This window comes from Lagopus muta, chromosome 6 (genome assembly GCF_023343835.1).
Source record: "Lagopus muta isolate bLagMut1 chromosome 6, bLagMut1 primary, whole genome shotgun sequence".
In the NCBI taxonomy this organism is placed as follows: domain Eukaryota; kingdom Metazoa; phylum Chordata; class Aves; order Galliformes; family Phasianidae; genus Lagopus; species Lagopus muta.
This window is the reverse complement of record NC_064438.1, coordinates 53,943,871-53,958,318: the sequence shown is the minus strand read 5'-3', so window position 1 is coordinate 53,958,318 and position 14,448 is coordinate 53,943,871. Positions and strand designations below refer to the sequence as shown.

Sequence of the window (14,448 nt, the reverse complement as noted above, 5' to 3'; positions counted from 1 at the left end):
TTGGGTGCAGAGAAGGTCTGCTGGGCTGTTGAGGTAACTGAAGAGTCTTTTGCAAAGGGGAGAGCTTGGCTTGTTTAGGCTAGCAGATTGAAAGCAAAAAGAGGATCTGATTGATGCCTGCAGATGCCACAGAGGAGGGAAACAAAACTATCAAGATGCTGGCTGAGACTGAATGAATCTAGACTGGCCATGGATACAGTTAGACTGGAAATGAAAAGGAGGTTGCTAAACGGTAGAAGTGCCTCGAACAGGAATTTCTGGACCAGCTTCTCGTCGGAGGGAAGGGAAGAATCCCTCAGTCCTCATTGCCCTCAGCCTGGTCAGTCTCTGAAAGGATCCCAAAGGAGTGGTGCTTGTCATAGCAGGGCCCTGCTGTTTCCAGTTTTCCTAGGTAACTCTTTTACTTGAGTCCTGTATTGTTTCACTCTCCGGATTGATAATTTCCCTCCAGTAACAAACAAAAACAGAAACAAAGGAAAGTTTAGTTTAGACTCATGCACTTCATTGTGTCTTTTGTCCATGTTCTTCATACAGTGACACCCACCTCAATCCAGAACAACCAGATTTAAATTGCTTATAAAGATGTAATTAAATCCCTTTGCTATAATGAAGAAATGATTGCAACAGCCGAGTTGCAAATTTGTGGCAAAGTGCTCCCAGGAGGGCTTAAATGGGGCTGATACAATATGAAGGGTTTATGGTCATTCTTTACGTGGCATTGGGTTATCCCCTCTGTTAACACTTATTTGTTAGAAAAGATACAGAGAGAGAGAGAAAGAGAGAAAGACAGAGTAATCACTAAGACAGAATGTTGGCCTGAAGCTGTGTTTAAAAATAGCCAAGCTAATTTCTTGTGTTTGGAGTTGGGGGGAGGCTTGCACAAAACAGTACTTATTTTCACTCGCAGTTACCTGGAAGCCACATCACATGGATCACAATTACAGTCCAAATTCTGAAAATGTGGCATTAACAGTTCGCGTCATAAGAAAAACAAGCATGACTCTAGTCTGCAGTGGGTGGAGATTCTGGGTAAATAATGACTGGCTTAGCCTGCTTTTAGCATTATTATTATTATTATTTTTAGAGAAATAGCCATTTTGAGGCTTATTGTTTTTTCAAAAGGAAATAGCAACTTGATGCCATGAGATGTATTGGGACGTGCTAGGACCAGGTGGCATCCCTTCTGCAAGATGCTTGGGGCTCATGGTTAAGCGCTGAGTTCAGTATGAACCAGCAGTGCAGACTCATTGCAAATAAGTGAAATGATCTCCTGGGCTGCTTTAGGAGGTCTGGGAAGTTGTTATCCCTTCTGCTTGGCACTGATGAGGCCACATCCCCAGTACCAGAGGAAGCTATTAGAGTTGAGGAGAAGGACCTCAAAGGCATCTGAAGCGCTGCAGCACTTTGAGAAGGAGTTTTGAACGTTTGAATGGAGCTAGAGCCATTGGAATTCACACTCCTGTATAATATTCTACCTACACCAGCAAGCTGTTCTGATGCAGAGCCTAGGGCTGACTTAAACAGCCTAGGGCATGTCTGTGCTGCACGGCGTGATATTGTGTGGTGCTAGTAATCTAGCATTAGCTGAGCTGGCACAAGTACCAGAAACAGCAGTGCATTGTCTGAGTTAATCTGTGCTGCTGCTACTTTTGCTTGCCTGTTTTGAGTTGACTGAGTTTTTTCTGCACTTACACCGGTTGCCGATCGTTTTCAGAAAGGTTTTCTGTTCTATGATGCTGCCTCTGTGCAGTATCTCTATTTAGTGTGATCTCAGCGGCAGCGTAAGGTCTGCTTTGATATCCCACGGTGAGCTGAGGCTGCCTGACCTCCTGACAGCCTCCTTGCTCCCTTACGGGATATTGCAGCCGCTAGGTGGTAGGAGTTGCAAGTGTTGTCTCTGCCGGGTGCCTCGCAGCTTCCAGAGACTGAAGGGGAGACAACGGGGTGGCAGGGGCTGGGCACGGCCCTGGGCGTGCTGGGCACCGGGCAGGCAGCGGCTGGGGACTTGTACCTCCAGATTCCTTTCCTCTGAAGGGATGGAGCTGTGCTGGTCCTGCTCCAGCTGCACCTGCGTGAGATCTCCCTGCTCACCACAGAGACACATCTGTGTTATTTTAATTCTTTTATATTGAATGCTTTGGTTTGAGTACTTTCAGCCTTGCATAAGCCGTTTACCTCTGCTTTTTCCAGGGCCTTACAAACCTCCCTTTAGTGTCAGAGAGGATTATGCTCCTGCTGCAGTAATCTGTGAGTTGCTGACAGGTGCTGGGGCTGACCTGCGGGTAATCTTGGATTCTGTGTTAGGGGTCACAAGCACCCGAAATTGCTTGTTTCCGTTTACCTGGCATCGGTGTCATCCAACACCTTAACAATACCGGCCTAGAAAGGGTGAAGGAAGCTATCTGTTTAAATAATGAAGTCAGTAATTTAACACTGAGGAATGTAGATCCTGGAATGTTTTAATTAAAATGAGTTTGCAATAAGTAGATCCTGTCATCTTCGGGGTTTAGGAACAATTCTTCCTGCACAGGTGGTTTGCTTTTATATCCTTTTGTAGCAGCTCTTCTGCATGAGAATGAGGAGGACTGGGGGAGATCAGCTTCCCATGCAAATAGTGTCAGAAGCACTGGTTAGAGGTTGCTGCCTTTTATGTTTATTGCCCTTATCTCTTTCCTCATGACCACAGGGTGCTTTCAGGGGACCATCCCTCAGGCGATGCTGTTTCCAGCACTGTCCCTGTTACTCTGATCATTATATGGATTTGCTCTCCGTGTGGCTCTGCTGGCAGTTGCTGAGGCACAGAGCCTGCCTGTGCTGTTCCAAAAATAGTGAGACTCCAGAGCATGCCTTTCTGTAACAAGCGTCCTTCAGAAGTAATAGTTAGCAGGGTGCTGGTGAGGTCAGCGGGGATTCCAGGGCAGCTAATGAAGTGGTGGTACCTTTCTCAGAGGGCAGCCTGCTGACCGGCGTTCAGCATTCTGTCCCCTTTTCAAGCTGTGTGCTGATATGATGCTCAGCACAGAAGGGAAGGAGTTCTTTTCTGCTGGTTTCTGGAGCACTGAAACAGTGCTCCCAGGGTCATTGCAGGTATTGTGTCACAGGTGTTTGGGGAGATGAGGCTGTGATCAGCTCCTGTTGATGTTCAGGCTAACCTGGAGCCTTAGACAGGGTGTAATTTCAAGAGGGAGCTTGTCAAGGACTGGCAGAAGTGCCTGGTGGGATGCTCAAGTGCCCTGACACAGTCCTTTGAGCGTGCCGATGGGAGACAGGGAAATGGAGAGGGCTCTTTGATGTTTGAAGGGTGCTGAGAGGGAGCCCCTTGGGAGCAGAGAGGAGAGCTTTGATCATCTCCCAGGCTCCAACCCCCCAGCCTTCCCCCTGGCTTATCAGGAAGATACAGCTTGCTGCATGCACATACCCAACAGCCAGGCATGCTGCTTGGATGTTTTTCTGTAGACTTGTTGGTCCTTTTTCCCCTTTTCTTAAGCATCCAGACTGGTGCTAGTCCCAGGCTACTGTGCTGAGAGGCCAATGTGTGTTTCTGTTTCATTGCTGCCAGCCTAAATCAAATGAAAGAAGGTGATGAGAACGTCCTGTTTCTAGGCTTAGTGTTCTGCAAAAGCCTTTGTATGGCCTAGTGCACTTTTTGGTCATAAACATTGTCAAGAAAGGGAGGCATCCTGCTGGGGGCTGGCTGCAGAGCCTTTGTGAAGTCAAGCTTGGGGTTGCTTGTGCTTTACCTGGGGCTTTGGGGAGACAAGCCATGGTTTTTGGGGAGTGGCCTCTCTAACATGGTGGGAATCACAGTATCATTAAGGTTGGAAAAGACCACTAAGATCCCACGTCCAACCTCAGCCCACTCCCATTCTCACATCCCTCAATGCCACATCTCCACAGTTCTTGGACACCTCCAGGGACGGTGACCCCACCACTCCCTGGGCAGCTGTGCCACTGCATTGCTATTCTTTCAGACAAGAATTTTTTCCTGTTATCCAGCCCGAACTTCCTCTGGTGCAACTTAAGGCCATTATGTCTTGTCCTCTTGTGGAGAAATTTCCTCTCTCCATCCTTGTGCTCCTACTGTACTGCCTGGGTGCAGGGTCACCTCGACCACTGTTTCATGACCACCACCTGCACAGTCCTCTTCTGTCTCTGTCTGACTTACGTCTGATGTAACATGGAATAAAGCCAGATCTGTGGTTTTGTGGGTGTCCACCAAAAACCCGTGATGTCTTTAGTAGCGCAACAGTCTGACTTGTTGGTAAAACAGATGTGTCAGACTATTAAAGTTAGAGAGGCTCAGCTGTATCTCTGGTGTGCACTATCACACCTCTGGTGGTCTCCTCGTTGCAGGAAGTTGGATGGTTTTTATTTGTAGGCAGAGCAGTTTTGGCTTCAGAAGGTGAAACAAGATCAGACTGACATTTCTGACTTTATCTGTGAACTTTGCTGGGTGTCCACGCTTACACTGCACACTGAGGTGATATGAGCTGAAGTGAAAATATGGCCTGAAGTGTTAGCTCCCATCATCTTAACACTGCTGCAGTCACTTTCCTGCCCTGGGGGCTGGAGGGACTTTGGCTACCTGCATTTCCATGAGCCTGAGAAAAAACTCTCCATCTGCAGTGTCTTATGAGAGAGACTGTACCTGTTAGGCAAAACAGTCAAGTTCAGAACAAGGGTAGCCAGGGGACGTTGTGTTGCATGTATTTACTGTGGCAAACCGTAAGTAATATTCTTCTTTGGCTTTAAAATCTAAAAAGTTGCAGAACAAAAAGAGTTGAAATGAAACCAACTCACAAATAGCCTGAATGACCGAGTGATGGTTAGTGCTGAGAAAGGATTAAAAAAAAAAAGAAGGAAAAAAAGAAGCTATCAGCACTCAAAGGAGAGCTAACTAGCTGAGGCTGAACCCAGCAGTGCTTTCAGTTTTAACTCTCTTTGAACCTGTATTGCTTTCCAGGCAGTGTTGGGTGAATTCATAAAGCCCTTGCTTTGCCACTCTGATTTTCTTGCAGACCTTTAGGTGAACTTTCAGAGGTCTCTGGCTTTCCCCAAGTGCAGTCTGAAGCCAGCAGATGTTGCAAATAGTATTTCTGGAGAACAGGCCAGAGCTGTCTCAAGCTGATCAATCCAAATTGGAAGCAGCAATTCCAGCAGCTTGTTCTGAACTTTAAAAGTGGCAATCTTTGTAAAGCTGCTCTCTTCTGAGACACCACAATATTAGCAGTTGGCTGGGGGGTGCAGATGTCCTATAAATTTCTGTCTAATGAGTGATGTCTGTAGATTGATATATTCTCACTCCTTATTCCTGGATTTATTCCTCAAGTTCAGCCAGCCCTTTGGTTTTTGGTCCTTCAGGAGGGAAGCAGTTATTTGTGTACTTTTCTGTGCTGCTTAATAAGATTCTGGAGGGTAAGATTTGATTTCTTTTTTAATTCTTCTTGCATTATATTCTACTTCTAGGGTGTTTTATTTTAATGCCCAAGATGGCTTTCTTTTTTTTTTCCCCTTCTGAATTGGAATTCCGTAAGGATTTTTGGTATGAGCTGGTTGGTCTGTGATTTTGGACTTTTTGTTGCTAATGAAACAGATACAAATGAAGTGATTAAATATTATATTCTTGCATATATATTGAGTAAAAGTTTTTGGTCTTAAAATGAGCTAATCTTAGTGTGAATTGGACCATCTTGAAGTGAGGAGGTGGGGAGGAAATCTGTGCATTTGGTTCACCTGCATTTGCCAAAGCTGCATTGTCCTGAAGAAACGATGGTTTTTGACTGCACGTTACAAAACCTCTCAGCCTGCGAGCTTGAGATTTCAGCCCAACAGTAAGAAAAGACAGGCAAAAAGTGGAGGATGAGGTGAGATTATTTGGGAGCGTGTGGGAACCCATGGCTGCCATCTGCTTGCCCTGGGTTGTGACAGTCACACAGCTCTTCTGGAATGAGCTCAGCGTTAATTCTGTGCTGCATGCACATGTGTGCACAAGGCAGCCTTTACCCCCAGGGACTCCAGAGAGTTTATTTATGCTAATGCAAGAGCCATTTTGCTATTCTCTAGGTGATGTTTCTGTGCCTGGCTGCCTGCATGAGGGAAGCCAGCATTGTGCCTACTACCACCAGCATAAAATAGCAGTGTGGTCATGAGCAGTAACTGCCCCATTCCCCAGCTGTGATAGTGACGCAAGAGCCAAAAATGAGGGAAGTGACCTGTTCTTCTCAGAAGTGCATTCACCAGCTCATCAAACTGAGAGGAAATGCAGCTTCCCCAGCTTCACAGTCTGAATTGTCACTGCACCCCTTCCTGGCTAAAAAAAGAAAACAAAACCTAATTAGAGAAAGAGACCTTCCTTTTCTCTGCCCTTCGGATGTGGTGGGCACACCCTGATCCCAATGGCCCTGGGCTGTATGGTGCTGCCTGCTGCATGCCTCCTTGCTGTGGTCTGATTTCTCCTTGGCGTAAGCAGTTGCTGAGGCTGGTACTTGGGAGCTGCTGAAGCACAGAGAGAAAATGGCTGATGGAGCCATGCTGCAGAGCCCGCTGCCTCCACCACTGTGTCTGTATGGGGTCTTGGGCCGTGGTGGTGGGTGCTGGTGGCAGTCATCACTGCGACTGTGTTTAGGAAGCGTAAGTGATGCATCCAGATAATTCCAGCTGAGCAGACATGACATGGAGCTATTGCTTTTCTTCTGCTGAATGTAGTCACTCTGATATGAAATCAAAAGACCAAAGCTTTGCCAGGCATAAATCAGCATCCTTGCTCCATTGCAGCTGAGTGCTGCTTGGATGCCGCCTGGAAATTTGGGGCTGAGCTCAGCTGCTTCAGCTGGAGGTTGGATATTAGGAAAACCTTCTCCAAAAGAGCAGTGATGCATTGGCTCAGCTGCCCTGGGAGTGGTGAAGTCATCATCCATGGAGGTGTTCAAGAACTGAGGAGATGTGGCACTGGGGGACGTGGCTTAGCGGGCAGTATTGGTGGTGGGTCAACAGTTGGACCAGATGATGTTAGAGGCCTTTTCCAACCTTCATGATTGTATGATTCAGCTCTTCTGCGCATCCCTCATGCTATTCACATTCTAATGACACCTGCGATCCAGTGTTATTGGTTGTGTTACACCTACAGAAATAAATACTGGGAAACAGACCTGCTTATTATTCCTCCTCCAGGTCCCATGCTGTGGAGTGCACTGACCCAGATAATGGTCACTCGCCCTGCTGGCAGGGCTGGACATGTGGCCTCCCAAAGGCCAGTCCTGAGAGTGTCCTGCTTGTTCCTGGCAAGACCTGGGGCAGATTGCTTTGTGTGGGGGTTGTTGGCCACAAAGGGAGAAAGGGAACATTGGGAACACTGAGGGAGCCTGCCAGTTCTTGTAATTATCATGTAATAATTTGCTTACAAGCTCTCTGAGCCCTTCTGCTCGTTTTTGGAAGCAGTAAACTTTTGCTGTGGAGCGGTGACACAGCTGTCTCTGTATGAAGATAATTTTGAAAGCCTGCTTTCCGCTCTGCAGAGCTTATACTGCCAAAACAGTGAAAAATGACTGCTTTCCTGGGGAAACCCTTTGGCTTCAGTGAACTCAGATCAAGTCCAGAGCTGATTTTCTAAGGAGTTGTGTGCATGAGTTACTTTGAAAAGGATGAAATGCAAGCTTAGCAGAATTCCACTGTCAGACGTAGTTGGGTTTTTTGGGGTTTTTGTTTTGTGTTTTTTGTTTTTGTTTTTGTGTTTTTTTTGAGGACTGCACCATTACTCTAAACCACATTGGACCAGCACTCCATCTCCTCTAGACACTGCTCTGGATGACAGCTGTCAGCAAAAGAGCAGGCTTGCGTGAAATTCCTCTTGGGTTGTGTCCTTGTCCTGCAGGGAAGCAGCATGGGCAGGAGCAGTGCTGGGGGATTTGTGCTGCTGAGGGATGAACAGAGCTGCTCCAGACCCACTTTGCTGGCTCTGGCACAGTCTTCTTTGATGTCTGCACAGAGGAATGCATCTCTTCCCCTTCTCTTCCCTCCACACCCTTTGAATTGGGGCAGTGGTGCTGCCCTCTTGCATTTATTTAACGTGGAAGGAGATAATGCTCTCACCTAGCTGAATTCAGAGGTCTTTGGCATGACACTGATCTTGTGTGCTTATCATAGAGTCATAGAATGGCCTGGGTTGAAAAGGACCACAGTGATCGTCTAGTTTCAACCCCCTGCTGTGTGCAGGGTTTGCCAACCACCAGACCAGCCTGGCCTTGAATGGCTCTTAACTGGAAGTGGGTAGAAATCAGCCATTGCACTGGCCCTTTTTGGGTCAGAGAAAAGATTTTCAGAAAGTTACAATCAAATCTTAATACAGTCTGGATTGTATTAAAATTCCTATGGTGATAGCAATCTGAAATAAGAGGAAAGTTATGAGGATTCAAAACAGCTTCCTAGTAGATCTAGAGGGGACAAATGGCTAAACCAGCGTTTGGGTTGGAGTTTGTTTGAGGGCACCTGAAAGCTGGCTTGGTCTTAAGGCACTCACTCTGTTCTTTAGATGGCCCCAGCATGGCAAACTCAAATTTAAACAAACAACTCTAGAAACTGGTTGTCTCTCAGTGAAGTTGGCAGGGCTGATCTCTGGCTGTAGGCCAGCTTTATGAACTTACCTGATTCCATGGACTGTATTAATGCTCCCTCCAAGTGTGTATTTTGTTTACTGTAACAATGGCTCTGTGGCTTTATTCAACCTCTGTCCCAGTGCAGAAAGGCTGCAGTGTGATTTCCTCATGTGGCTGCCGCTCCTGCGAAAGCTTTAGCGTCACCGTTTCCTGTTGACTCAAATGCTCATTCTTCCTTTGCCAATATCAAGAAGAGATAGCAAATCAGGGAAAACTTGTGAGCAATGCAAAACAGAAAGCAGTCATGAGGATTTCAGTGCTGAGCCCTGGCAAAAACACTCCAGCTTTCTTTTACCCCTGATTTGCACTGAGAAGAACCCAAGGGAGGAGCTCACAGCTCGAACTGGCAGTTTGGGGTTGGACCTGAGAGAGGAGCTGCAGCCTCCTGCTGTGAAGCAGAGCTCACCTGAGCCTTCTCTCACCTGTGTGCAGAGCAGCACCTGTGCTCAGGAAATACAGGGAGAGCCGGCTCAGATTTGCAAGCATCTGAATTGCCTGCTATTTTAGGGTTTCCCTTTCCTGACCCCCCCCTTTTTAGGCTATTTGTATACTCTTACTTTGCATGCTGCAAATTGTCTTTATTTCTTTCATAAAATATCACTGTTTGTTTTACTTCTCAACAATTCCTGGAAGAGGAGTTGGTCTTTGTAGCTTGGCAAGCTGATCTTCATGTAGGAGTGAAAATGCTTGGTCCTTAGGTCCATGATCCCCACAAGTGCTGGCATTTGTTGCCAGGTGTGCAGGAGGCCAGTGCACCCGTGCTGTGTTATGAAGAAGCTGTAATACTCATCCAGCTCTTCAGCAGCTATGTAGGATTTCTGTGTTAGAAAACTAGAAGCTGTACATTACAAAAATAAATAAATAAAAATTTGGGTAGTCAGAATTTGTGTTAGGCCTAAGCAGGAGAACTTCATTAATTAAATAGTGGATTATTTATGCATGGCCTATGAAACGAGACCATGGCTAGAGGAGAATCATAGAATGGCTTAGGTTGGAAGGGACCTTAAAGATCATGGGCTCGTTATCCCCACCCTCCAGCGCGGGCTGCCTGGGCCTCATCCATGGCCTTGGGCATCTCTGGGGATGGGGCACCCACAGCTCTGGGAAGCAGTGCCAGTGCCTCGCCACCCTCTGAGTAAAGAATTTGCTTCTAACATCTAACCTAAATCTCCTCTTTTAGTTTCAAGCCATTTCCCCTTGTCCTATCACTAGCCTTAGTTAGCACACTTGTGAGCACCATGCAACTTGTGCAGTGATACTCACGTCTGCTGCATGTTCCCTGTAAATAATAATGTAAATGTTGTGATAGAATGTTTCAGTGCGTACTGGAATGTCTAAGAAGAAAGGAGGAGCTTCCTTTAAGCACTGTAGAGCATAGAAGTGCATCCAGAAGTCTGAGATGGGCCATGAAAGTCTTCCAGAACTGGAGAAGCAGAGAGAAAGGGTTAACTTTGTCTCCTGAAGTTTACTTTTAACACAAAGTAGAAAATACGTATTCCTCACTGTGTGCATGTTTATACAAGCATACATATTACTTACATAAATACACACCACTTGTCAGATTGCTGGTAAATTAAATTACTTCCTGCAGACGATTTGGCAAGAGGGATTTTTTTTTTATTTATTTTTTTTTTAAGTGTGGGATTGTAAAGGTGTCTGGGCAAGCTGGGCTAGATAAACACACGGCGTGTGGAGAGATCAGGAGGAGGGAAGGAGGTGTAGAAGCTGGCCCGACTGGCATGGCAGAGGTGATACCTGGGCTGCAAAGCAGATAGGCATGGCAGAGCCACATCCCGTCCAACCAACTGCAGTGAAGTTGTGTGTAAAGGTGTGGCTTTACAGATCTGATGTGAGCTGAAGATCCAGCGTTGGTACTAGGTTTGCAGCGTGTGCTGCTCTAGCTAGACTGCTGCCATAGCCAACCAGCACTAACCTATGCAGCCAGAGTGAAACACTGAAGTGCTGTTGTCTGTATGGACTGGAAAGAGCAGTCAGCATGTGGCCATGGTACTGCATGCACTATTAGATTGCTGGGTGTGCACCTATCTTAGCCTTGCTGCTTCTCGAAGGAGCACAGAAGGAGCTGTTGAACCAAACCCAGGATGGTGATTAGAAGCAAGCTGTCTTTTTCCACTACGAGACATTTGCTCATGGATGGAGAGGACTGAAGGGATTCCTGGTTGCTTTTCTGTGTACATCTCAGGATGTTAATGCCTTTGCATTAGTAGTCATTGCAAGCTGGCTGGCTGCCAGAAAGTGGAGAATAACAATGCTCATCCTCTTAAATTTAGAGAGGGTTTAAAGCCAGCTTGTAGATGATTAACATCGGACCTGGGAAGGGGCTTGTGGGGAGAGAAGGGCATATAGTACACTGCAGGGCTGGCTGGCCTCACGTGAAATTTGTGCCTGCTCTGCAGCCTGCTTGTTCCTCTTGCCTGGGGTAAAACTGAAACAATTAGTGCTAAATGTCCTGAAACGTGTAAGAGGGAAATTCTGAAACAATTCTAGGGTTTAGTTTTGTGGCAAATTGTTGTGTATCCATTCTCTCAATTACGTGAGCACCCTTTGGCACACGCTGAGCCTGCACCCAGACTGTTGAACTTGCAGTTTAAGCAAGTGTCTCCCTATCTGCAGACTTGTGCAAAATCCAGAACAAAGCTAAAATAGAAACTTCAAAGACCAGCAGCTGTGGTTAATGGGCTGAACTTTATTGAGCTGCTCGCTTTGCTGCCCAGTAGAGACTTTGGTTTATGCTTTGTCCTTATCAGTTCCTTCATCACACAGTGATCTTTGGTTTAATCAGACCTGTCAGGAAGGCTAAAATATGGAGGCCTAAAAGGCAGCTGCCATGCAGTGGATGGCTGTAAATCCCTATCGATAAGATAATGTGTGTTCCCTAGAAATAGTGTCAGGATACCTTAAGGACAGTGTTGTTGTTGATGTTCAGAGCTCTCGTGCTGCTGAGGCAAAGCTGCTGTCTGGCTTTGCACGCTGTGCTATGAAACATTTATCCCCAGAAAGTTGTAATGAGTGAGGAGGGAATGACTTTCAGCAGTTTCCTGGCTGCTCGGCTCAGAAAGTGCTGCTGAAGGGACATCTCACTGCTGGAACCAGTTCAACAAACCCTCTGTATCAGCACTGCTGATATGCCTGATCCACGTGTGAACAGGAATTTGTTTCTGGGGGCAAAACTTTGGGCGGTGGGGGGAGTGCATGGCAAGGAGGTATTAACAGATCTTCCTGACATTGGCTTAATTCTTCCCCCCCAAATCGGTCTCCACGGGTCTCAATCTGTTTATGTTCGGGTGATGATAGAATTTTCCAAGCCTGATGGAGGAGATGATTAATGCTGTTCATGTCTGTTGTGTTTGCGTGTGTGAAGGATCGCCTGTTCTTTGTGATGGAGTTCGTAAATGGCGGGGACTTGATGTTCCATATTCAGAAGTCGCGTCGCTTCGATGAAGATCGGGCCCGGTTCTATGCTGCAGAAATTATTTCAGCCCTTATGTTTCTCCATGAAAGAGGCATCATTTATCGGTGAGCTCTTCATTCATTCATTCATTCATTCTCTTTGTCTGAACCCCGTGGCTGAGATGATAGCTTGAGTTTTCTGCTTGAGTGAATAACTGTCTCTTGCTGCCCACCAGGAACAAGTTGTCAGCTGGGATAACAGCACCTCTGCTTTCCCACTAGAAAATACCCGAGGTGCATCCAGTTTCCAGGAGGGAGTGAAATTCCTGCTTGCTGTATTGTCTTCAGGGAGAACTTTCCTGTAATGTGTGTGCAAATGCAAAGAAAACAGGTTTTCCTTCCAAGGCATGAGGTGTTTGTGTTGGTGTAAATTCACATGGCTCTGCAGATCTGGCTGCCCGTCTGCTCAGAGCTGGCCCTGCTCTGCACACCCATGTTTGTGCTTTTGGTTGTGGGTCATTGGTGCTGGATGAGCAGAGACCCAAGGCCCGGGGGCCTGTTCTGCTGCTGTGGAGCACATTCCAAACTGATGGCAAAGGTGGAAGTGTTCGGTGAAACCCTTTAGGTTTTCTGGGAGGTAAAGACAAGGAGCTGTTGCCTTTGCTACTGTATGCCTTGTTGTTTAAAGGCAAATTGGTGCTGGTTACAGCCAAGCCTTTTTATTTCCCTGTATTATCTGTGAGCCTGTGCTTAAATCCTATGAAATTGGCATGCCTGTCCAGTGCTGTTCAGCTCAGTTACTAAATGTCTTTCCATTCCAGCCTTGGTCCTACAGGGGGAGATTCTTCTGCCTGCCTGTGTCTGTGTCTGACATTTTTCCTTCTGCATTAGAGTCAGAGCAGCATTGCCTCCCTGCGTCAGCCTCCGTTTCCAGGTCTCAAGGCTGTTCTCAGGAAGCCGTTTCCCATACGTACATGCATCTCTTGTTCTGTCCTCCCCCAGGACCCTAGAGGGCAGTTTGATTAATTTTTTTTCCTTTCTCTATTGCCAAATTGCTCTACTATCAGCTCAAGCATCAAGGCATGGGGCAGGCAGCCAGTCTGCTCTGTGGCCTCCCTGACCTGGATACCCATACAGTCAGCATCCTCTGAGAGAGCTGTTCTAGGGTGGCCCAGGATGCTGTAGCAAGGAGATATCAGTAGTGAGACAGTCTAGTTTAAGAGAGAGGTGTTTCTGACATGCTTTATATAACCCCTGACATTCTCTTGCATCCTTCATAGCATTGGAAAGGAGGAACAGTCAGTTATTTCATTTGAATACTGTTACCTGGGTTCCATAGCAAAACATGTGTATTTGGGTATGGTCTGTTACGGCCTCACTCAATCCTACTTGTGGCATGCCAGAACAGTGAGGAATTGGTTAAAGCTGCACAGCTGTGACCCACATATGGGGCCAATTCCAATGCGAGTCAGTGTCTGTCAGTACCCTTTCAAGACTGCGGGTTGGGCCAAGTGCAGTTTGGTTTGGGGTTTTGCATAGTTTAGTTCAGGTGATGCTGTTTTGTGTTTAACAGTGTGTTCTGCCATGTCAGATAAACCCAAGTTTTGATGCATTAAAATCTGAGTAGCTGAGAGCTGAACTGGCCCAAGGGGTTGTGCAGAAGTTGCTTTGCTACAGTGAGATTATAGGATAAATCAAGTAAGGCAACTTCTCTTTCTCCTCCTGGCTTGAGTTCCATAAAAAACAGATGGTCAGATGAAGGCAGAGAATATTAAATTATTTTGAAGTATGAAATCATGTGATGCATATGGCACAGTAAAATAGAGAAGGAATATCATCTTAATATTCTCCAGGGCTTGGGAGTATGAAAATTACCACTGATATATACCATACATACTGAGCTTCTAAAACATGGTGATTGTCTGTGTGGAATAGCAAATCTGCTTATTCTACAGCTGGATTTCAGTCTAATTCTTCCCTTGTGAATAATGCCAGCTGCTGAAGAGAGATGCTGCCAGATAATTAAGCAAATGACATTATCCCTAAAACAGTGACATCCAATAGTTCTTGTCAATCATTCAGCAGCAAAATTGTGTCTGCATGTAATGGAATGCCACAGTGCTTCCAGCTTGTCCTGTACCCCAGCCCACTGCCTGTCACAGGGCAGAAGTAATCGATCCCTCTGGGTTTTGGCACTCTTCAAGTGCTCCTGTAAGTCATGATAGAAGTGGGAGGAGTAATTGAAAAGCTGCTTGAACAACTGCACAGGTTTTGATCTTGTGAAACTGGTTGAGCCATGGAGTCAGGTAGCTTCAGCTGCATGGGGTGGATGTTGGGGGGGGCTGGACTTTTTAATTAGCCAGGGAGACTCCTTTCTGGAAGGTAT

The 14,448-nt window shown here is 46.4% G+C and overlaps 1 protein-coding gene across 1 annotated transcript in view; it reads left to right on the top strand.

The window, feature by feature from the left end:
• PRKCH (protein kinase C eta) overlaps window positions 1-14,448 on the top strand; it is a 110,285-nt gene that overhangs the window by 51,520 nt on the left and 44,317 nt on the right. The window contains exon 10 of the mRNA XM_048949096.1: window positions 12,034-12,188. Coding sequence (XP_048805053.1) covers window positions 12,034-12,188 — 155 coding nt within the window. The remainder of the gene's footprint in view (window positions 1-12,033; window positions 12,189-14,448) is intronic.